This window comes from Lontra canadensis, unplaced genomic scaffold (assembly GCF_010015895.1).
Source record: "Lontra canadensis isolate GAN:19392208 unplaced genomic scaffold, GSC_riverotter_1.0 scaffold65, whole genome shotgun sequence".
Classification (NCBI taxonomy): Eukaryota; Metazoa; Chordata; class Mammalia; order Carnivora; family Mustelidae; genus Lontra; species Lontra canadensis.
Window position 1 is genome coordinate 3,634,901 of NW_022631059.1, and position 23,726 is coordinate 3,658,626.

At 55.4% G+C, this 23,726-nt stretch overlaps 1 protein-coding gene across 1 annotated transcript; it reads right to left on the reverse strand.

Moving 5' to 3' along the window:
* Positions 1 to 5,986: 5,986 nt before the first annotated feature.
* EDN3 (endothelin 3) lies at positions 5,987 to 23,714 on the reverse strand. Its single transcript, XM_032878878.1, has 4 exons — positions 23,412 to 23,714; positions 22,492 to 22,780; positions 7,387 to 7,560; positions 5,987 to 6,474 (listed from the first exon to the last, which is right to left on the reverse strand). The coding sequence occupies exons 1-4, from the start codon at positions 23,461 to 23,463 to the stop codon at positions 6,396 to 6,398; spliced, it is 594 nt and encodes a 197-aa protein (XP_032734769.1). The 5' UTR covers positions 23,464 to 23,714; the 3' UTR covers positions 5,987 to 6,395.
* Between the last annotated feature and the right edge of the window lie 12 nt (positions 23,715 to 23,726).

Consider the following 23,726-nt stretch of genomic DNA (forward strand, 5'->3'; position numbering starts at 1 on the left):
CTGCGCTCTGGGCCCCGTGGGGATCCGCGCGTTTGCTCCTTTGGCACGAACCCCACGAACCCCACTGGGCACGGGCCAGACCCAATACGTGGCACACGGAAAATGTCCCCTTCCCGCCCCAGCGGACGAGTAGCCCCCTCTTTTCTGGGGCACGTGTCAGGAGTCACAGGCCAGGGGTGTGTCTAAAACCAAGACAAAAGCCCATCGGCCCACGGACAACTGTCTTCCCCTCGGACGCTCAGAGCTTGCAGACAGGGAGCTGGGGGACCCGGCCCGTTTCAGGCGTGCGGAAATGATGGGGGGTTTCGGGGGCAGAGCTGGCTCTGGCTGCTTGCTTCGTGAACGTGGTCGTCACCCCTCACTGCTCTCCCTTCCCACCCGTGTCTGCGCCCCCCCACCCCGGAGTCTGACCCACTGAGAGCCACAGCTCCTTGGCCTTCCCTGAGGCCCCCACCCTGGCCCCTGGGCTTCTCTAAGCCTCTGCTCAGCTGGGGTGCCCTTCCCCCAGGGCTGGGCTTGGCTCACCCTCACTCACCTCCTCCAGGAAGTCCTCCTTCCACCCCCAGCCTGGACTGACAGCCCTCCTCTTCAGGCCGCATTACAAACATCCCGGGGTGCCTTCTGTGGCAGGCCGGGCCCCAGCACTGCCTCTTCCATCCATCTCTTCACCTGTTGCCAGGTGCGCAGTACGTCATTCTGGAAGGCCAGAAGGATTAATGACACACACCTGGCGGAAGCCTGTTTGCATTCATTCCTCCTGGCCCCTGACGGTGACTAATTCCTAAATTTCCCCGAGCTAAATACTGCTCAGATCGCAACGGCTCTGAGCATTCCTGCCAGGAGAGAAAGAAGAAATCACATACCCGATGACTGAAGGACCCAAGTGGGTTCATAATGGCCTGAATAACAGGTAACTGATTTGCTCGAGCTTTGGGAGACTTAAGAATTCCTATAAAAGAATTTGGGGATTTAGAGAATATGTGTCTTCTGGGGTAGGGGGGAATCAACTATCCTGACAATGTCTATAAATCAAATTCTATCACTTTGAGAAATAGTCTAACTTCAAAGATGTGCTTCCGTGAGAAACTTTGAGTCAAAACAGGAGCTAATGACTGGTTCAGAGAAACCTGGAACACGTGGAGACGGGGCCTCGTGTCTGCTGTGAGTTCAGGATTCAAAACATTTTTTTTACATAGGTTTTTTCTTTTGGTTGGATCTCTGGGTAAAGCAAGGAGGTAGGCAGGCCGGTATTTATCACGCCCGTTTTATAAACGAGGAAACTGAGGCCCAGCTTAAGGCTAGGCCCCTTGGTGATTCAGAGGCAAAGCCAGCTTTCCGGATCACTGGCCCTCCCGCTGGACTTCGGGGCCCCCAGCCTGGCAGGGATGCCCTCACCTGGCCAGGTGCTCTGCTGTCCCCATCCCGAAATTCTGATGCGTTTGAACCAGGAGCCCTGCATCTGCTTTCCGCCCTGGGCCCCGCCCATCCCGCAGTGGCTCCCGCTCCCTGCCCGGTGGACTCCCCTTCCCTTCCTCCCCAACCCCAGGTCTGCGGCATCTCCGTGGGCGCCCGGTCGTGCCTCCCCTGGGCCCCGGCAGCCACTGCCACACGACCTCACATCCTGCAGGAGAAAACTCCTGTCGGGACTCCCAGTGCATCCAGGCCACAATTCCCTAAATGAGTTTCACTAAAATGAGAGGCTCTTGGGTTTTCTCAGACCGGGTGTGGTCAAGCCCACTCAGAATCCCGGGTTTCCCCTTTGCTCTCTGGTGAGCTTCGGGCCACTTCCTGGCCCCGGGTAGTCTCCAATCCTCGAGGCAGAAGAGAGAAAGAGAAAGGAGGTTGGAGAGAGGAAGGGGAAGGGGAAGAAAATGAAGAAACCTAAGCCTATTCTGACCTTCCAACCCAGAGAGACGCCCTCGCTGTCCTCAAGGCTTCAAGCGACTGCAAGGGAGGGAGGAGATCAAACAGAATGTGGTCACTTCTGGCTGCTCGTTCTCGAGAACTGTATGCAGCAGAGCAAAAGAAAACGGCCATATAAAGGACCACTCGGGTCAGCCGCCGGTTGCTGGCCATGACTGCCCTGTCCCCGGACTCCTGCCCCAGCCCTGCTGTGGCCACTCAGGGGCTCTACCAAGGTGAATGGGACAGCGCCAGGGAAAGGAGCCAATCCTCTCCCCAAACTTCCCTCTTCCCAACTGCCTTGAATTGTTTATCTTGCTCAGATGGTCCCCAAATCCCGCTCCTTCCTTAAAATTCAAGCAGCCCCATGCTCGCCTCCCTCCATAATTGACTTTGGATGGATTCTACTTCCTGGACTGTAACTCCCTCCGAGCTCTCCGGAGGTCCATGAAAAGTCGATGTGTAACCATGCATAGAACACCAGTGAGAAAAACCCACAAATCAGAGAAAACTTCAAGATTTTTTTATTATGCATTTGACAGTTAGTATTTTCTGAGTGTTAGCACAACGAATGAATTTCTCTCCAAGATACCATCTTGCCACAGAGCCAAACAGTTCACATGCATTTTAAAAATGTGATTCAAGCTCTAAGGACTAGGAGTTTGGATTCAGAACACAATTTAAAATCTTTCTCTCTATATAGTGACTTTACTTTTAACAGATCCACGTAAAGGAATTGAAGTAAGGAAGGGTCTCGAAATAAATAATTGCTTCTCTACGTTACACACCCCTGCTGGCAAACCAGTCCGTTCTGTTTCCTCGTGGCGGATACTCCCTTTTATACCTATAATAACTTAGGAAATACTCATGGAGAACTCAACATTTGGTCAAGGCCACGGCTCAGTCCCCCACCACCTTGAATTTCCCTGCAGGGTGACCTGGGCGTGCCTCAGATGGAGGTTCTCCTCTCTCTGCTGGCAGGGGCTGGGGCTTGGGGGCGGAGGGGTGGAGGGAGGGGCCGTCCCTGTTGGTGACATCGCCCCACGTCCCTCTGTCAGATCCAGTAATCCTGGGCTGGCCAAAAGCACAGCTGGAGCGGATGGTGAGCTGCTGGGCATGACCCAGTGCTTGCCAATTATATAGATAAATAGGAATTTACATAATTTACAAAAGGTTTGCATTTGTGACTTATTTTGAAGCCATTCCCCAAAGATCCACATTTATTCATGAAAGCAAATATTCTCCCAAATCGCCCTGAGCTGCAGCTGGCTGCCTTTACTGTGGCTCCCCTGGAAGAGGCCCGCCGTGCCCTGGTCTGACGACCCGCAAAAGGCACAGAAAGTCAGAGCCCAACCAAGAGCAGACGCTCAGCCACCCGCCCGGGGTTCAAAGCCCACAGATACTCATGGACTCCTTTGCTGGTCGCAAACATCACAAACATCGTTCTTTTTTCTCTTTCTTTTTTTAAGATCTATTCTTTCCGGTGGGCATCACGCTCAGCTGAAAATCTCTGTCTACATCCGATAAGCTTCACAGTCCTCAACTCCGCAGAGCTACGACCTGCACCCAGAATCGACGCCCAGCGCCCTCCTGGCTCCCACCGCGGGGCCGCCCCATGTCAGGACGTGAATGTGGAACCCTCCCGCCACCCGCTGCGTCAGGTACAAGGTGATACGTGTTCACGTGTGCAAAGCCAGCTTGGAGCCCACCTCTCCTCCAGGAGAAGGCGAAAGCCAGCAAGTGGCTTTCCAACGTGCCCTACCGCTCCAAAAACAATTTCCTGCACGAAACCCGAGCCGAGGGCGTCAGGCTCTGGGGCACATCTGGGATCATTTTACCCATTAGAGAAACCGGGTCCTTTGGACGGGGGCATTCTTGGGGTAGGGCAGTATTGTTAAGTGAGGACCCTCTGGGTGGGTTTTTCTCCCGGGGGGCAAAACGCCTTCCTTGACCTCCAAGAGGTGGGAATGTGAAGCGGGCAGGAGCAGGGACTGAGGGCCCTGAAACGGGGCCTGCTTTGGCAGGGGCTCCTAAAGCCGCAGAGCCACAGTCCGAACGAGGAGTCCTGCCCGGGGAAGCATTTGATGCTGGAGGCCTAAGGCCCGCTCAGTTTGTCCGTCCTTGACTTCAGCCTATCCTGGAGAAAGAGGTGAAAGAGAGAAAGGCATGTGGCGCATCAGAGTTCCCACTGCCTGTACAAGGCGACTTCCCTCCGCGCTCTCTCTAGCCCCGTTGCCTGCTTTGCTGAACCTTCTCGCCAGTGCTTCTGGGCAATTTCAGAGCCTGCCATCCGCCCAGGAAGGTGTGAATCAACCACACTAGCAGACGTGGCCGCCAGTAGCTGCCCCTCAGCCTGGTCACGTCTTCGATTATCACAAGCTCGGAACAGTGGCAAGCTTCCACTCTGAGAATGTGAATTTGGAAATTACTAACTTGAGTCTTGCCGGCAAGTAGGAACCGTGGCTTATAAGAAAAGATGTTTCTTCCTGAGTAAATCTTCCTACAGGAGCTTTACATGAATTGCAAAGACCTGAAAGAACCACCTTTCCAGCCCCAGGGGGACGCACCTGTACTACCTTCCCCACCTTCTGGACCATCAACAGAGCAGTAACAGAGCAACAGCTAAAGCAACCTCATACTTTCTCCGTGCACGGCTCTCTCGCCTTCCTTAAACGTACCGGGCACATTCCTACCACAGGACCTTTGCACTTACTGTTGTCCCTGCCTGAAATCTCTTCCCCTTCCTCATCCCCCTGGCTCACCCCTTGACTTCCTGCAGGTCTCTAAGCCAGCGTCACCTGCTCAGGGAGACCACGCTGTCCACCGGATCCCAAACTACAACCAGCCCCAGCACTTCCTATCCCGACCGGCCTTCCTGTTGTCCCTCGTACATCTCACTCTATTATTTCATGTACAGTGGTCCCCTCTTAGCCATGGTTTCAGTCACCCGCTGTCAGCCACGGCCCAGAAGCAGATGTCCCTGCTTCTGACACTCTCAGAGGGTCCCCAGTAGCCTCGCGCTGCATCACAGGCCTGCGTGTCCGGCTCACTCTCCTCTCCACACAGCGTCTTGTCATCCCCTCCTCGCAACGAGGCCAAGTACAGACCAAAATGTTTTGAGACAGGGAGACCACATTCACATAACCTTTATTACAGCAGACTGTTTTGCTGCTTCTAGTCTAGGGTGGGTTATTGTTGTCACTCTCTCCTGTGCCTAATTTATAAACCACGCTTTCCCAGAGGTGTGTACGCGGAGGGAAAAGCACAGTACAGATGAGGCTCGGTGGTGGTCGTGGTTCCAGGCGTCCACGGAGGGCCTGGGAACGTAGCCCCAAGGATAAGGAGGGAGACCGTATCTGTTTGCTGCCCGCTTTCCCACTATTTAAGTTCCACAGGGCCAGACCCTTTGCCTCACTCCCTGCTGTCCCTGACTTCTAGAACAGTGCCCAGTGCATCACAGGTGCACGATTCTCTTTGCTGAATGAATGCATGAGCAGATGAATAAATGATGCAAAGGACGGATGGTTTTAATCATATCCCGCCCTCGCCGAGAGGAGTATGAGTGTGGGGCGAGAAGAGCAAAAAAGGAAAAAGACAGAAAAGGCAAGGCTGGGACCAGCTGGGGCCTGGCTCATGCTCTCCTGGGGCCTCTCTCTGCCGCCTCGCTCGCCCCCTCCTCTCCATTTGTGTTTCGGGTGCCGAAGGGTCTCCCTGGATGCCTAGAAGCCGCTGGCACTAATTTGGAAAGCCTCCTGTATACGGAGCACGGTTTAATCTTCCCTTGATCAGTCCCTGTAGGAACCCAAGCCACCTCCAGGCTATTATTATGGACATAAATTACCGTCCCATTGCAGATGTGTGGGAGCCATTAATAACAATTCCTGATTGATAGAATGACAAATAAACCCAGTCTGGCTGCAAGAAACCCTCGGAATCTCTCATACCAAAAAGACAAGCAGGTTAAAAAACAAAAAACAAAAAATCAATGCGGGGACACGGGGCCTTACTGCCAAGCCAAGCTGCTGTAAGTCACCACTCGCCAGAATCGGCTGCTGCAGAGAAGAAATGATTTTTTTTTTTTTTTTTTTTTTTGGTAATGACCACATGTTGCCTCTGGAAAAGGCGACACCTGGGCCCAGGTAAATGAGCCGGGGGTGTTGGGGTCGGGGGAGGGTTGTGTCCGAGCAGCAGGCCAGCTAGCTGTGTCTGGGCCAGGCCCAGTGAAGTCCAGAGCCGGCTGTCGCGGCTCCGAAGCTGCAAGGGATGCAAGGGGTCAATTCTGTGAGAGAGAGTGGCTGCCCAGGGGCCGGGCAGTGACAGGGACTGTCCACAGCTCCAGCCTGCTCTGTCCCCGGAGATAATGTACCAAAGGCCCTGTCCCCCGTGGATGCCGCACCCCGTGCGTGCTGGGGCTCCCACCGGCTGTCCCCACGACCACATGCCACCCTCACGCCCTCCTTGTCCCCAAGGGTGTGACGCCTCAGAAAGCAGTTTCACCTCCTCGGACGCAGGCCTCCGCTGGCACCGCTGGCTGGCTCTTCTTTGTCAGGATTTGTTGCCGTCCTTGAGTTCCTGTGGGGAGAGAGCTGGTTTTAATGAGTCGACCCGCATTTCCGTGCGGCTGGTTTCTCGGTGCAAATTAGGACTTCCTCTTCCCTGGCAGCGGGACATTAGCGCACCCCCCAGGGATGGCATCTTGGGCGCGGTGTCCCACGGTTGAGCGCCCAGCGGGCAGACTCCTACCCGAGCACAGTCGACTCGCTCCTCAGTTGTTCGCCAGATGTTATGAAGCCAAAGAAAATGAGGTTGGCACTGGGGCTTCGGACAGAGAATCCGGGGTCCCTGACCACAATGGCTCCCGCCCACTTGAGCAAATGCCACTCGGGGTCAAACCTCGGTCCGCACAGATTCACAGACTTCTTAGCTGTCAGAGTCGGCTACAGGGTCTCAAACTCAAGGGCTCCTGAGGTCCCCAAAGTAAGGTGAGGGGCGACGCAGGCGGATGCGGGAAGCACGTCCCCCCGGATGGGAGTGGCTCCCACGCGGTTCCAGCCTCTACGGCCCGCAGGGGAGGTGGGGCCCCGTGGGGCCAGATGGTCCCATCTGCTGTTTCGGAAGAAGCTAAAGATACCCATTTGGCAGGGGTGGGTAATTCTTCAATCTTTAAATGTTGGTGACTTACGCAGATTTTGGCAAAGTGCTGGGCAGTCCAGAAGTGTGTCTGGAGACCAGACACTGCTGTGGCCACCCTGCAGGCTCTGTTCTGAGAGGGACCAAGAGGGCTGGACCCACCTCTGGAGCCAAGGTCATGCTCGTGACCACCGCAGCCAGGGCACAGCCACGCCCTCCCAGGCCCCGCCCCCACGCCCCGCCCCGCCCACACACCGCATCACACCCCACGCCCATGCCGCAGACTCTTCTGGCCTCGTCTCACTTGCCCAGAACTCCAGATCTGCGCGGATGAGTGCGACAGGGGCGTCATACCTGCTGACAGCCGGGCTGCGGGCGCAGAAGTGCAAGCAGGCGCTGTCCTGGCTCTGCTCACAGGAGCAGCGTGGGGTCCACTCGGAGGGCTGCGGGCTCTGCGGGAACGGCCCTGTGGACCTCCTTCCCCGGAAGCTTCCTCTGTAGTTGGACAGTCCATAGGGCACAGTCCGTCTGCAAAGGACAGAGCAGCGTCAGGCCCTGTGTGGACGCGCACGCCAGGTCTCCCCACTCGGGGGGAGTCCTCGAGGGGCTGGCTGCCGCTGGGAGACCGTGGATGTGGCCAGAGCGATGGCGCACAGCCACACCTCCGATCTGCTGTCCACAGACTACCCCACCCTGGGGGAACTAGGAAGACTCTGCAGCCAATCTTTACCTTTGTTTTCCCCAAGCCCTCCACAAGGGCGCCGGGGCCCAGGGGACAGGGAGGTGGGGCGCCCTGGGGGAGGCAAGGTCGGCACTCCCCAGGGTCCACCGGCTCACACTTCCAGTGTGCCCCAGTCGGGAGCCCTTGGAGGGCACTTATGGGTTGTCTTCCTGTGCCAGGCCCGGCACAAGGACATTGTGGTGGAAACACAGGCAGGTCAGAGCACGTCCTCCCTGCTAGTAAGAGGCCTGCCCAGCCCTGAGCCCAAGGCCAGCCGGCCGTGCTCTGCAGACCTGATGCCCAGTGTCTTCTGTGCACATGTCCCTGCGCTGTCCGCACTAACCTGAATAAGCAAATGTAATTCCAGGCACACCCTGGCCTTACACCGCGTCCTCAAGACGCACACATCAGGAGGGCCCCCGGGCACCCTGAAGACAGCCAAGCCAGAACTGGCCTTGGGAAAAGGCTTATTTAAAAAGTCTTTAAGTCTGGGGGCGCCTGGGTGGCTCAGTGGATTAAAGCCTCCGCCTTCGGCTCGGGTCATGATCACAGGGTCCTGGGATAGAGCCCCGCATCGGGCTCTCCGCTCGGCGGGGAGCCTGCTTCCTCCTCTGTCTCTGCCGGCCTCTCTGCCTGCTTGTGGTCTCGGTCTGTCAAATGAATGAATAAATAAATCTTTAAAAAAAAAAAAAAAAAGTCTTTAAGTCTGGAGCTGTTTACCAGTCTCATTTATGGTCGGAGCTGGGAGGCGGGTGACGGTGTCATCTGGGACCATTAACATTTGTCTGTTTCTTACGTTTGTGCTCGTCCAGAACATCACTCAGAGAAGGAAGAAGACTGCCAGGAGGCAGTGTGGTGGGAAAAGTTAAAAGCATATGCTTAATTCATTAGCACTATTGAACAGGACTGGGGGACAAATTGCTAATTACCAGAGGAAACTTCTGTGGCCAAGTTACTGTTCCAACAGGGCCGGGTTTTCCAAGAGGAACCACCTTGGTTTCTATGACGCCCCTGGGGCATCACCAATCATATGCCTCAAAGGGGGTTCTGACATCCTCTCTGCATTTTCAGAATAAAATCAAATTGGATTTACTTTAATTAGAAACACACACCATGGAGCATTTCGGGGGGCTGGGGGCTGACGGGGGTCGGTGGCAACCCTCTGTGACTGTGACCCATGCTCTGAACCAACTTTCCCCTGCTGGGTTGGAGGCCAGAGTGAAGGGTGCTGCCACCCCGTTTCCTTTCTCATGTTCTGCCTTGTGCTGGGTTCCTTCCTGAATAGTAGAAGGAAGGTTCCTCCCGCCTCGAGGAAGACCCGGAGTTGAGCAGTCTGTGCCCCCCAAAATGGAGAAACCAAGCAGGGTGCAGTTCTGGTCTGAGCTGAACCTGTGCTAAAACCCCATTTCTTCTCAGGAGCAGGTCTGGGGGTGGATGGCAGAGGGGCAGCCCAAATACAGACCCTGCTGTGAGCCAGGATTTGGCTAAAGTGTGTTTTTCCAGTAACAGGGCCACATCAGATCTCAAAGTGTCGACATTAAACCCAGTCCCCGTTTTCGTGGTGAAGATTACACACAGGAATAACCACGCTCCCATTTTTCCATCAACAGCAAGACCTGCAATTTTGAAATTGCTATCAGCTGAGTGTGCATTTGCGTGTGCAGAGCCACTTCAGTGAAAACACTCCAGAGTGCCTTAAGTAAGGAAATGAGGCAACGAGCTATTTGTTAATAGAGAAATGCAAAGGCTTTCTCAGCAGCCAAATGCAAAGAGCTCATATGCAAATGAGCCCTTGCAATTTTCAGAGTGTTTACAGAGAGCGCCCCTTCCCCACAGGCAGGCTGAGAACCCCTGCTCCAAGCGCTGGGGGCCAAGCGTGCTTTCTTTTGGGGGACTGGCCTCTGGAGGGGGTGGGCGAGGATGGAAGCCAGCAGCTGGAGGGTTTAGAGGTGGCTCAGACTACGGAAGAGCCTACCTCTAACAGGGCTCCAGTCCAATGAGGCCCACCACCCATGGGTCAACAGTTCAAAGGTTTTAAATAACCTCTTAAATAAGACAGTTCCAGCCGCCCTACCTGAACAAATATGGCTTCCAAACACCTTGGAAGTCCAGGTGTGAATTTAGACTCCTGGGGCTCCATGGAGCTTGGTGTTGGAACGTGGCTGCCCAAAGAGGCTGAGCACTCTGTCTTCTGTCCCACTCTATCCTACACCAAGGGGACCTCAACCACCCCTTGACTACCCTGTGGACTTTGGGATCTGTCTGGAGCCCTGTTCTGTGCCTTAGTGTCAGATTCTGGAAGACACCTACCCCCACAGGCCCTGGGAGTGGGAGTGGGCTCAGGGACATTTGGGTAAGGACTCCAGCATCCTGGACACCGGAGACTCGGTCTAGAAGGGGGTACACTCTGAGTCCCACAGAGTGGGAGACATGGCCAGAGGAGGATCAGAGGCAGCCCTCGAACACACGGGGCCCAGGGCAGGGGACTCCACTGTCTGGAAGTCACTGTGGGTCACCCCTCCTCAAGAGCAGAAGGCTGGTCTTCATCTTTTGTACCTGCCGTGGACCCCGCGCAAGACTGAGCAAATGAAGGCTGCTGACTGAGGCACGGGTAGTAATTGTGAGATAATCTGGACTGTAAGACTAGATTCTTTCCAACCTGAGACGTTCAAGCACCACGAAGTGCATTATAAAGAATCCCGAACACGTGCCACGCATCCCACACATACGCACGCATGTGTGTGTCTCCGGCACTCTTCTAAGTGTGATGGGGAGACAGAGTTCGTATAACACTGGGCTGTGAAATCAGGTAAAGGAAACATTACAAGCCAATGCACACAGGTATGTGCAAGGTGCACAGAGAAAGGTGAGCCAGTGACTCCATTGTTGGGCTGTAAAGCCCTTTACAGGATGATCACTCCCCCTCTGGACAGCGTCCTGATCTACGACAGACTGCCTGTAAACAGTTAGGGAGGGGCTAGCAGTAAATTAGTGATAGCTCTCATTGTTGAGTAATTGGTCTGGGAATTCAAGGGATGTCGTCGGGCAGGAAAGCGCCATCCACTGGCCAGCGGCCTGCATTTCAGACGCATGACCAAGAAAGGAGTCAGAGCAAGGCCGTTCTCTGCCGCGCTTCCCCCAGGCTGCTCTAGCTGCACGGCCCCCCTAAGAAGCACTTGCACTTGGTTTATCTTGGTGCCCTTTCTCCTGTTTTAATGAGAACTGGAAGTGACCTAACAGTGGAACGATGAAAATGACGTCAAATCCACGGAGAGCCCGGGACCAGCACGCTCTCCAGCCAGTCGGTGTAGCTACTGTTGAACAGCAAGGCTTGGAGAACGTGATTCTTGGTAAAAAGTAGGCAGCTCTCACATCTGTTCATGTTCCAGCTACAACACAGAGCTCCACAGAAGAGAGAAGCAGATGAGAAGATCAATCCAAATGCTCTTAGACAAAACAATACAGCCTTCCAGATACCTACATATGCGGCGTCTAGCGTTGTGTGTCTGTGTAATAAATTGTCCCTCAACCTACGTACATTCATTATTGATCAGAGACGGCGATGCCGCAGTCTTATTTATCACAGTGTTCCTTATTTACCGCTTTCCCCAAATGTCATATATAAATGTTATTAAATACGAAACTTCCAGATCCCCCGTATTCTTTCTTCATCTGCATATCACACTGACAGCACTCGATTTCTCTCTGCAACAAGTTTTTAAATAAGGAAAGCTGGCTTTTTTTTTTTTTTTAAGATTTTGTTTTTTTAAGTTCAGTGTTGCCTGTTCATAAATGAATTAATTACCTCCATCTTTCTGATCAGGGAACTGACTTCTATACCTGAAGTTTAAAGGAGAGATGCAGACGTCCACCAAGGCCGGCCAGAAGCAGCCAAAGGAGACTCACTGGTCAAATGCTCGTTTCTCCAGAACGTTTAGCAAACTGTCATTGAAAACCCAGTTTTTACCGACCCCCACCCCGCCGCCGCGCCCCTTAATGAGAGGCACGCTGCAAGTCTTTGCCCAGTGCTTTTCGATGCGCAGGTACTGGACCAGACTCTGGGGGAATGCCCAGGAACGAGACAGGTGGGCCTCCACACACACAGTTTTAAGCTACTATAGGGGTGAGCAAATTCGCATTTTATGAGTTTCACCCAATCAACAGAGAGTTCTTGTTGTTGTTTAATTTGAAAATTTCACACAAACATCCCAACTTGCAGCTTCTCCAGAGTAAGTGGGGGCTATGCTCACACCAGCCCCGCTCGATGGTCTGGAGGGAGCGCCGACGTCACAGATGCGGCATGAGCACTCCCCTTTGCCCCAGCCGCTGCCCCTCTCAGTGCTGACTGACCCTATAGCAGAAGGGGACAGAAAGGACCGTCCCGCAGGCAGACAGGCACCAGCGGCCATCAATACCTGCGACCACTCCCCTGACAACCTCTCAAGCCCTGCGTACTTTCCAGTGACGGCTCCGTTTCAGACTTTATTAAATTCCTTCTGTGGCAGGCATCACTGACCTGCTCTCCCGAGCGGAGAAACAGCCTCTTGGGCGAGGAAGAAAGTGTGGCTCACCTTCACTCACAGCCTTTGTTCCCTTAATGGGAAAGAAGTGTCAGGCGAGAGCTCTGTTCTGACCGCTACGACAGGAGGGGGTCACTCCCCACAGGGCGTGTGTGTCACTACACGACTCACTTCCACAGGCAGCCGGTGCACCTGCTAAGCACAAAGGCCAGGAGGCCAGAGGCACCAGCTCAGGGAGGGGAGCACCCCTCTCCAAGGACTTGAAAGCCCAGAATTTTCTAGAGCCCAAGACCAATAGAATTCTCTAGAGCCTGAGGCCAACGCTGGTCGCTTTTGTCTCCAGGAATCTAAGTGCTGCCTTTCCTTTGGGGAATGATCCTTCCCTCCGTCCATGTGCCACACCGGCTCCTGTCTGAGGACTCACCAGTGACCCCAGTTGGGCAAGTGAGACCCCGTCTCTCCCAAGACGCCTGAGCAAGGCAACTCAACATCCAGAAATACTCGGAGCTGCTCTTTGCCCGGTGCCCCACCCTGCCCCATCCCCGTCTGTCTGGGCCCCAGGGCCCCCAGTCTCGGCTCCTCTCCAGCTGCTGGGACGGCTTCTTCCTCTCAGTCCGCGTCCTGCCTATCAACGTCTCTGATACCATGTGAGCTAGACGATGTCTTCTGTGGTTTGTGACCAGTGATGGCTAGCTGCTCCGGAACTCACTTTCCTGAGACCAAAGTGACCATAACCTCTCAGATTTAATAGCAAGACCCAGAGCGTCTCCAGCTGCTGGAGATGAGCGGAGATTTTCTTCATTGCAACAAAACACAAAAGGGGGGTTCAGAATCAAGACAAAACTCAGCAAAGGAAGCCAGCTGGAGTCCTTCCTTCCCAGGTGAGCCCCTGCGAAATGTTTGCTTTGGGTCATCCTGTCCTTTGGGCAGGTGAAAGCGAGCATCCCACACACTCGCATCCCACGCCCTCGCATCCCACACACTCTCCTCCGTCTGAAGATGCTCAGAGCCCAGCCCCAGACCGGCTCACCAGCTCAGAAGTCGTACCCTCCCGTGAACTATTCCTTGTCCACTCCTCAAATGCTTGTGCAAGTCTGCTGCGAGCCAGGCCTCGCGCCAGACAACCCACAGGGGGCCCTTACAGCCTCCAGGAAAGAAAACAGGCCAGGAAATACAGCTCCTCAGCGACCTTGTTATACAAGCAGAAAATACACACACGCTCTCCAGTTCTAAGGCCAACTCCGCAAACCTTACACTCACAAACAATGTAAAGTGAACTGGGAATTTGCAGCTTTGCTTCTACTGCAGAAAATCCATGCGTCTTAAAGTTGGAAGACCCCAAGGCAGAGACTGCTCACCTCACCACCCAGCCATGTGAAAAGTGCCCTTCCCGCAGCCCCCCAAAATAGCCAATGATCCTACGGTATTTGGAAACGTGAACGTGAGCAATGGGCTGTGTGTTGGTGGTTAATTTGGGGGGGGGCTACTCCCCCACCAAAGGGAAAAAAATTGTTTAAAGTTTGGATTTATCCAGGACTTGGCTGTTTGGGAATATGACAGTAATCAAAGGCATGTTGCGAGTGTGTTTGAGCCCTGAGCCCCACCAATCAGAGCCAAGAATGAGGGTCGATTCTGCATCTGTACAGCGAGTGTGGCTTGCTTCTCGTGCCCCGGGGTCAGCAACATTGGACCTTTCCAAGCAGAAGCCAGGACCCCAAGGGCAGCTAACGTAGGGGTGCTCAGGAAAGCCTCAGAATTTCAGCAGTACCTGTGTGTTGTATGAATGAGGGAAGGAAGGAGTGAGGTCTGAGTTAGCCATTACTTCTGGTCCACACCCCATCTCCCATATGTACTGATGTCTTGGACTTCTACTGTTGCCCTCAGCTGGCCCATCTCAGAGGGGTTTTCCTGGAGAGAAGATGTCTTGAGACGGAGGGGGAAGAACGAGGAGCTCCTGGCGGCCACCCCCAGGGCATGAGGGAGAAACCAGGTTGCACAGGTGGCTGAGTCCTTGGAGGGGAGACAAGCTTCACGAGACGGACCCAGGTTTCTGGTCCAAATGGAAGACTAGCTCAGTGAGAGTCCCCAGGGAGCACCTACCCTCAGGCCTGGGGAAGGAAAAGGCTGGCTGGGTCTTGGAAACGGTCTGTCCAGCTCCATATTCCACCTAGAGATTCTCAAAGCCCCGCGTCCCCAGGTCTCCAAACCTCAGGGCTGCTGGGGCAGGGGCAACCCTTCACTCTGATAATAAAACCGCAGTGAAAGGCGGGGTCCCCGCCCCCCAGGCCAAGGCGCCAGGGATCACCACCTGTACGTGTAACACTTCGGCCTAGACTGCTGTGTCCTATCACCATATAAACAAGCTTAAAAATAACACCCAAGCCACAGACTTTGTCGTGCGCGCCAGCTCCCTCTAGAACACAGGCGTATCCCTCCCAAACAGGGGCCCACGCCCACTCAAGGAGATTGGGAGGCATGAGGGATCCAAGAAAGAGGAACAGAAAAAAGTGCTCCGCGTTTGTGGGGTGGTCTGCGATCGCTATGAGTTACGGCTCAAACAAGAAGTTGGGGGAACAGGCTCCAACACTATGTGGGGAATGAAACTGTCCGTAGAATCCCACAGATCAGCTGGCTTCCCCTCCATCTGACGCGGCCCCCGCGTGTGCATGGGAGGGAGTAAGGCTGGAGTTTCTCTCCCCAGCTCCCCCCACCTTGACCCTAATGGATTTCAGGTCGAATGTAGGCAATTCCACGTCTGTCTGGCTTGGCCTCATTAGAAGTTTATGCAAAGCTGCAGACAGACGTGGCTCAGAATAGTTCCCAGCCGTGGAAAGAGTGACCATAAGTAAGGAGCAGGTACTTTTTTTAAAGATGGGGAGAATTTGCAGAGGGATAAAAAAAAGAAAATACAGACACCACCCTACATCCTTGAAATAATCTGCAGTAAGAGAAGACAGTCCTGCTGACTGTTTGGAGCTTTCACCAAATGCTACCGAACAAAGGCGCGCTCACCAGCATGACTCGAACAAAGACTCCTTCTCTTCCGAATCTAGCTGTTGGCGTCCTTGGGTCCTGTCCTTGCGATAGCCCTGATGTACTGATCACTCACCTCAAACTAAGAATAGCTGAGTCCCCGTCGATATGGTCTTTAGCCCCACACAAGAACCCGATGCTGGGACCCGGGCAAGGTGAGGGAGACAGGGCAGACACGCGCGGTGTGGGACCCTGCCTTTATTACTAATGTTGACGTTTTGCTGATGATGAATTTTCTGCTTTAAATTTAAAAAAAAAATTGCACTAAAATAATATTGCATTAATATTCATTTATCTTGACTACGGACTCTTGGGCAAATCCCTGAAGACCGGACCTGGGGCAATGTGTTTACCGGGCCTCACCCCAGCCTCGACCCTACAAAGAAACCCAAGGAAAACAGTCCGAGAAAGACACACACCCTCTCTGCTTTCTCGCCGGCCTGCTTCTGACTTTTGGCAGAGCTGTTATGCTCCCCGAGTCATAGATGGGGCTGTCCCTACCCGGGGCCACTCGTGCCATTGTCAGGTTGGCCTCCGTGCCCCTCGTGGACTCCTGAAATGATTCTGTTTCACTTTTTTGAGTTCCTGGGCCAAGGCACGGGGCTCCCTGGCTGCCCTGTTCCAAGGTTACTGTCTCTTGAGGTGTCCCGAGCAGACCACCAGAGAAGAGGTCTGTGCCTCCTGGGCTTCAGACGTATTCTCCAAAACCTCTGGGCTGCCCCAGGCTCCCAGCTGGCACAGCTGAGGAGGGCAGCGGATACCCCGTCCTGCTGTCTGTCAGTCCACTGGAGCAACACTTCCCAGTGACGCGGGAGTTCCGACGCGCCCCAGACAAGCAGCTCTTCCTCCACGGTAAGACGGGCTCCTGTCCAAGTGAGGGGAGGTGTGTGTGTGTGTGTGTGTGTCCCAGTTGAAGGAACTATTTCGTCATCGGAAACATGATGCAGAATGAGAGCAGGTCGCCTCCCCGTGCTGGAGGCCGAGCAGTGCTTCTGCGGGGCGCTGGGAGGTATGAAAGGTGCGTGGAGGCGCTGGGGTGCCACCGGCTGAGGCGCTGGAGCAGACAGCGGGCCAGGCTCCGACACAGCCGCGGGGCCTCCCGGAGGAAAGCGCTGCTTGCTCCCAGCTTCCTTTGTTTTAAATTCTTGCAGGAATAAACCACACCAGAGATGTCAGAGCCTTTCACCTGCCTTCAGATTTAAGGCCAAGTTCCCAGCTGTGAGGTCCCTTTCATCTAGCAGAAACCCAAATTCTCGCCCTGGGGTCACACCGGGTCAAGCCCTTCGTTCCAAGCTTCCTTGCTACAAAGCAAACCGCCCCTCGCCTCAAGTCACTCTCTCGTTGTGGGGACCGGCTGCGTTTCGGCCCCCCTCGTCTCCACTCCTGCACACCCCTGGCCTCCTCACACCCACCCCGGGACACAGAAGGGGGCTCTTGGTCCCTGTGACCCCTACAGTGGGGTCACCTGGTGTGCGCCGACCTCTCCAACAAACTGAAATTTAGCCTCAAGGCCCTCGACTTTTAAAGCCCTGTCTTGCTGTGGTGTCTTCGGAGACACACTACCTGACCTCAAAGCCGGGATCTAAACATTTACCAGATTTTGAAGGACACAGAATGGTTGCGCGGGGAGAAAAACTCACACCAAGTCCAGCAAAACCGCCTTTGGTCAGAACCCCGTGTCCAAACTCATGTCCCGTCTGGCCAACAGCTGCCTCTCTCCTGGGTCCTTCTCACAAGCGGGTGTGAACCAGTGTGCCCAGTGTCTCCTCCAGGCCCCAGGATGGGGTCCTCCATCCATAAACCCCAAGGCTCAGTGTTCACGCGGGGGAGCCCACGAGAACGCAGACAGACCCTCTACAAACAGGGCCCATGCTGATGGTTCATCACTCTGACGCCGTCCACACTGTCGCACTACTGGAGGGAGCCCTACGCCAGGTCCCACAGAGAACACCGAGCCCCAAGCATTGCAATGATTTACTAAGGGGAGAGCAAGATAATAGGAAACAGGAGGGGCAGAAAGGGCGGGACCAAGTCTCTTCAAGCCTGGACCGACCTTTGGCCAGCAAGTCCTTATCAATCTACTTATCAGCCGTCGGTGGCGGGCGCACCTTTACCCCAGCTCTGTGCGCCGTAAGCTAATGGCATCTAACAGACCGTCTGCCGAGCTGGTCCGCGCCTCTCCAGGATGCAGATGCGATCCCGGGTGGACGGTCCCAGGAGGAGGCCTCAGCAGTCCTGCGGAAAGCACTTCCTCCTCGTCCGCGCCCTCCAACCACAGAACGGGGTGCGGCAGGCCGGGCCTCGGCCCCGGTGGGTTTACTCCACCCCGAGGCCGCGCAGTTATCCCGATGGTCCTGTCTTCGCGATGCCGAGTGCTTACCAGATCACACGTCTTCACTCGGCGTCCACACTGCCCACCATCACCACCGTCATTCAGGGCACTTGGAGTCTCACGAGTGCCAGAAAGGCTCGGTCCCTCTGCTGGAGCAACTGCATCTCTGGCAACGGGGCTCCCGGTCCTGACTTATGGGCCGGGGGATCCCATGGTGCGGGGGGACAGCTGGCCTTGTATCAGCAGGAGGCAGGGGTTCCGGATCCAGCCACTTCACTGGAACATTCTAACATTTGGAATGCCCCTTCTTGGAAATGTGAGTGTTACTTTCTTGAACAAACAGGGGCAAAGATGAAGCTTTGGTATTGTTGCCTTTTTGTGGCAAAATACATTAAAATACAAGTTTCAATGTTTTTTTAATTACCGTTGTTTTTTTTTTTTTTTAACTCTAGTTCTTTGGGGAGGAAAAGAACCCAAAACAAATGTCATTCTTGCTGGACTGAGTCCGAGAGGCACACTTTGAAGAAGCCAGTGTGGCGGGCAGGTTGGTCATCTTGTGAGGTCACCATCCCAGCCAGACTGGCATTGACGCCTCACCCGGGGACGCTGAGAGCGGGGACAGCACACCCGGGCCACTCAGCTTGTCAGCCAGGACACAGCACAGTGCCTGGCTCTGGCGCCTTGGGGGCTGTAGACCCCAGAGTTTCCACCACAGCGGAGACGGCAAATATCCCCATCACTCTTTTCAGAAATGCATTCCTCCTGGTCAGCTCATACAGCTCCGAGTTTTGTGTGGAAAACACGGACCCCATCCCAGCACTCAGTGCCTCTCCCTCATTCTGGGCTCGGAGGGATTCGAAGCTGACAGGTTCTCTCAGGTCTCAGGAGCAGAGTGGGAGGAACACAGAGGAGCTGCTTGCTGGGTGCCCTGCAGCTCCGTCAGCCACTCGATGGGGGGGGTTCATCCTCCCGCCAGGTCAGGACGGAGGGATTAATTTTATATGTCAATGTAGCTGGGCCACCCCAACCAGATGTTTAGTCCAGTGCCGGTCTAGATGTGGCCGAGAAGGTATGTTTTTAGATAGCATTCAGATTTAAATCAGAAGACTTCGAGGAAAGCAGATTACCCTCCATGATGTGGGTGGGCCTTGTCTAATCCCTCAAAGGCTCTCGTGGGAAAAACCTGTGGCACCTGAAGAGGGAGGAATTCTGCCTTCGGGGCTAAGGCTGCAACATCATGGACTGTGCACGTGCGTACGTGTGTGTATTTACACACACGTGTCTGCACGCGCACAACGTCCTGTGAGTTCCGTCTCTCCAGAGACCCCAACTAATTCCGTGACTCCTGGTTTCAAGGACTCATGGAGAATGGTCCCAGGTGTACAAGCGTGTAAGCACATGAACTACTTGTCCATGACATCTCCCTTGTCATCTTATTCTTGGCACACTTTCCATGACCGTAAGATCGCATGTGTTTTTTCTCGGATTGGGAGTTTTGTTTTTGTTTCTGTTGGCGAGAGGGGGTTACCGGGGGCGGGGGGGAGCTCCCTAACATGGCCAAAGAAAGTCATGAAAGTCATGAGAACAGTGCCACAGGCCAGCTGTGGCCTCAGCAGCTTCCAGAGGCCCAGGATACATTTGGTTCCCATTCGGGACCACAGACTTTCTGGAGGCCACAGTGGAAATCATGGGCAACTTCCCTGAAGAAACCCACATTCCCACATGGGTCTCCTCGCCTGTTTGGGCCTCTGGAGAACATCCATCCGCCCTGAAACAAGAAGCCTCATTTCTGGGAGAAAAGCTCTGCGGACCAGAACCTCAGTGAGACAAGGAGCAACATCCAAGCAGCACGACCTCACCGAGAGCCAGCCGGCGCTCCAGAACGCCCAGTACGCACTGGGGGCCAGCAGAAAGGACGGGGCAGCCTCAGGTCTGGAAGATGGGCTCACTGACTTGTGATGTGAAGGAGCCAGAGATTCTCAGCTCTCACACCCAGAAGATACTTCAGGACCACCTGGTCTCCCGGGCCCTCGCCAGACGCTGACTTTGCACTAAGATGCACGAAGGCTCTGGGCAGTACCTTGCGTCCCACCTGCAGTCTTCGGGTCTTTACACGCAGAGTGAGTGACCACACTCCCGGGACTGCCCGCAACCCCGCAAATGTCCTCTCGAGGTAGAGTAGGGCTGTGGGGTCTGTCGTCACACGAAAGGATGGGCCGGAGGAAAAAAGACACGAAGAGCTGAAAAATCACCCAAAGCAAAGCCTCTCGACATAGGCATGAGGCTCAAGAGCCCCGCACTTCCCGGAGTGGCCAGCGGCAGACCCTGAATGCACATTACACGCTGGAGAAGTTCCCACAGACCAGGAGGGTCTGCAGCAGGAGGTGGGTATGGGAACAGACAGGAACCCAGAGACCTCGTCACTCCCCACGGTTGTCCCACCCGCTCAATTTGGCCATTTCATTCTTCCATTCCTCCAGAGGCCCACGTTCCCTTCTCCTAGAGCCCATTTTCTCACATCGCAATCTTGTCCAAGATGTTTAAAGACAGCAAATGGACCTGTCTACAAATCTATCCAGTTTGGGAAGGAAGGAAAGAAAGGGAAGGAGAGAGGCAAGCGAGGGGCGGGGCCGGGGAGGAAGAAAAGAGAAGGAGCATCTGGAAAAATCTGTTTTATGAACACTGTTCTGCTTGTCTAATTTCACACTGCTCGTCTGGCTGCTGTCATTTCTGTCGTACACAGAACTCTCAACACCATCTTTAATCCTTCTTTCCTAGTGTTTAAAATGAATCCGGGTCAGGAAAGAGGGGAAGAGGTCAATCTAGCTGTCGGGGCGGTGGGGGCGGGGGGACGTCAGCACGTCGGCTGCCCCGGGAGAAGTCAGAGGTCCGCGGCTTCACACAAGACAACTTGGAATTACGAGCGGAGGCTTCACACAGATCAGAGGGCGTACGTGGAGCCTCTTGGGTGCATTTCAAGCCCTCGGTCCTCCAGCCGGTGCCAGAAGCCTGACCATAAGCAGAGAGTGGAGGTAATCTCCAAACCCTCTCCTCCCTGCAGTCCTTCACTCCTCTGTCCCAGGCCCCCGTCCCTAATGCAGTTGGCTTTCCTTTCTTCTTCTAGAGCCACAGCTTGGGACTCGAACAAAGGCAAGACTCAACCCTGTGCTGACTGCCCTGAATTCTGGATACGCTGGTCAGATCTCAACACCAGGAGGGTAGGAATCAGAAAGGACAAGTGTCCGGGGGATGAGGGCTGCGAGAAGAGGTGACCCTGATTGTTGTCTGAGAAGAGAAGCCGATCGGTGGCACCTCCCCCACCGCACAGCACTTTCTTCTTCCCGGAGAAGACGAGGCGGCGTCCTCCCAGCTGTGGGCTGACTGTGCTTACTGGAGCCCGAGTAGACACAACCTGGAGAGCGAACTCCACCATCTGCACCGGCTACGTAATGTGCGGAGCCCACGATAAAATGCCAACGCGCAGTGTCTGGTGCAACAAGTGTTAAGAATTTCAAGTCAGCATTAAGCGGAGTGTGGCTCCTTCCGAGCCTGGGACCCTGCGCAAGGGTCAAGGTGGTTTCATGGAGCCAGTCCTGCCTGCCATTCTGGCATCACGGGGTCACTTTCCAGACCTACCCCAGATGTGCTTAGATCCCGTCACCTGATTTGAAAGCTGCTCGAGCCCTGGGGATACCGTCCTCGTCCCCTCACTCTGCAGGTGCTCCTAAACAACGTGGGTAAGTGAGCCACCCAAGCTGTCACCCCGTGTGCTCAGAGGTTTGGGGGTGAAGGAAGACAAGGGGACCTGAATCAAGGTGGCTCCAGACACAGCAGCCAAGTTGCCCTTCCCAGCGAAAGGCTCTCCTGCACCACCACCTCCTCCGTGAGAATCCCAAGGAGGGCACCAGCAGGAGTCCCGCCAGGTCCCAGGAACACCCTGAGGAATGGAACGCGGAGACATCGGGTCCAAGCCCCAGAGTTTAGAGCTCGGTATGGCAAAGCCCAGAAGGCGGGTAACCAGAGCAAGGTCAGACCCTCTTTACTGTCAGTGAGGTGGTTGAGGTGATGGGTGCGCAGAGGGAGGGTCCCAGATGGCGGAAGTGAATGGGGGACACTGTCACACCCTCCCATGGCAGAGCACGCTCCACCCAGTGGCCTGGGAAGAAGGCTGGCTTTACAGCAAGGCCGACCCCGGGACTCCCGGTGGCACTGGCCTCAGTCCTACAGTAGGAGTAAGAACTCTTGGGGGCTGGAAGGAAGGAGGAGAGGTCATCTGGGAGAGAAGGCAGCAGTGGGCGGCAGTGGGCGATGGTCAGCCTGTGGCAGGACCAGCCGGCACTCCAGCCCCGGGAGGAAAGGAGCTTGGGCCCCGTGGAATTCCACCCTTCCTGGGAAGTTTCCACCAGGCTCTGTCGAGCTCACCCCTGCACTCTCTGGACAGCAGGCTGCTTTCAAGGAATGTGAAACTCCTTGGAGCCTGGCAGGGTCGGGTTTGGGGGTGGGGGGCACTCATCCCCTGGGGCAGGAGATAACTTTCCTCCATCGAAGAAGGACTTCTCAGGTGTCTAATCCCTCTGGCCAGCTCATTTCTCTTGGCGGGAGGGCTCCCCCTTCCACTGGATCCGAAACTCTGAGATTGGGTTTCTCCCAGGCCAGGCCCTCAGAGGGGATGGGAGGCACAGCCCTGACCGGCAGACCAGGCCTGCGCTGGCAGGAGGCCCCAGCAAGAGCTCGAGGCTGTGTGAGGGTGGGCTCCAGGCTGACCCGGCAGGGATGGGATGAGGTCCTCTGGGACAGAGATGCAGGCCAGCCCTCCCAATCACTTCCCGCCACCCAGGGCTGGGCTGACTCACTCAGGAGTGTTGATCCAGATGATGTCCAGGTGGCAATAGTAGACACACTCCTTGTCCTTGTAGGTGAAGCACGTACAGCGCCTCGCGCGGCGGTGCACAGGACCCCCCTTGGATGCCTGCTCCCCAAACCGACCCGGTTTCTGCTCCTGCCCAGGGCGTCTGGGAATCAAACCCTGCACTGCAGTAGTGGCCACAATCTCCTCGATGTCCCCCTCAGATCTGGCTGCGGTGGGGGGCCCAGGCATGCCGCTCTTGCCAGCGTCCCCAGGCTGGGGGCGAGGCACCAGTCCTGCAAAAGGCAGATTGAAGGGCTCCTAAGCTCCTGAGTGTGCAGAAATCCCCCACACACATACACCAACCATTCCCAAAAACCTGGGGGAAGGGGACAAGGAAACTTTCTGCAAAGATTGCAAGCTAGTTGCACTTTCTGTAAAGTCTCCAAACTCTGCCATGCGTTCTGAAAAGTTTGCAAAGCTATGTGCACAGTTTCAGAAAAGACTGCAAGTTATGTGCATACTTGGTGAAATGCTTGCAAGCTATTTTCACTTTCTGCAAAGTCTGCAAGGTATTTGCACCCGTTGAGAGCTTTGCAATCATTTTTGCACAGTTTCTGAAGAGTTTGCAAACTTTTTTGAAAAGTTCCCAACTTCATGAAAAATTCAACAAGTCCACCCGGCCAGCCCCATCTCTGGCTTGACGGTGGACTGCAACCCCCAGAGCCCCCCGGGGTAGCTGGCACTCCGTTTCTGCCCCCCCCCCCCCCCGCCTCCGCCCGCCACCAGCCCACCCCTAGGCGCCTCCAGGGGTGGCGAGCCCAGGCAAGAGGTTGCTCCCCACAATGCACCCTTCCCCGCGCCCCCATCTCAGGGTCCTTTTGTGTGCGCTCGCGCCCGGAGTGGCGCGCCGCCCCGCCCGCTTACCTGCGGCGGAGGTCACTGTGAGCCCGAAGAGGAGCCACAGCCCCGGCTCCATGAACCCCGATCGGGCACCGGGCCGGGAGCACGGACGCCTGCAGCCGAGAAAGGGCGCTGGGCCCGGCACAGCGGCCTCGCCCTCCAGCTGCGGGGTCCGAGGCCGGCGCTCGCTCGCTGCGTCCCGGGCCCGGCCGGGAGTTGGCGGCGGCGGTCACACACTTGAGAGCGCGCTGCCCATCCCTGCGCAGGGCCGGCTGTGGGCTCGGGCTTTTCTGGCGCCCGCACCACCCCCTCGCCTCCCCGCCCCCCGGAGGGGCTGGG

Excerpts from the sequence above, each read along its gene's own strand:
- EDN3 (XM_032878878.1), bottom strand. The coding sequence starts at position 23,463 with ATGGAGCCGGGGCTGTGGCTCCTCTTCGGGCTCACAGTGACCTCCGCC. Across the intron at positions 22,781-23,411 it reads CACAGTGACCTCCGCCGCAG|GACTGGTGCCTCGCCCCCAG; the intron begins GTAAGCGGGCGG and ends TGCCTTTTGCAG. Across the intron at positions 7,561-22,491 it reads ATCTGGATCAACACTCCTGA|ACGGACTGTGCCCTATGGAC; the intron begins GTGAGTCAGCCC and ends TGTCCTTTGCAG.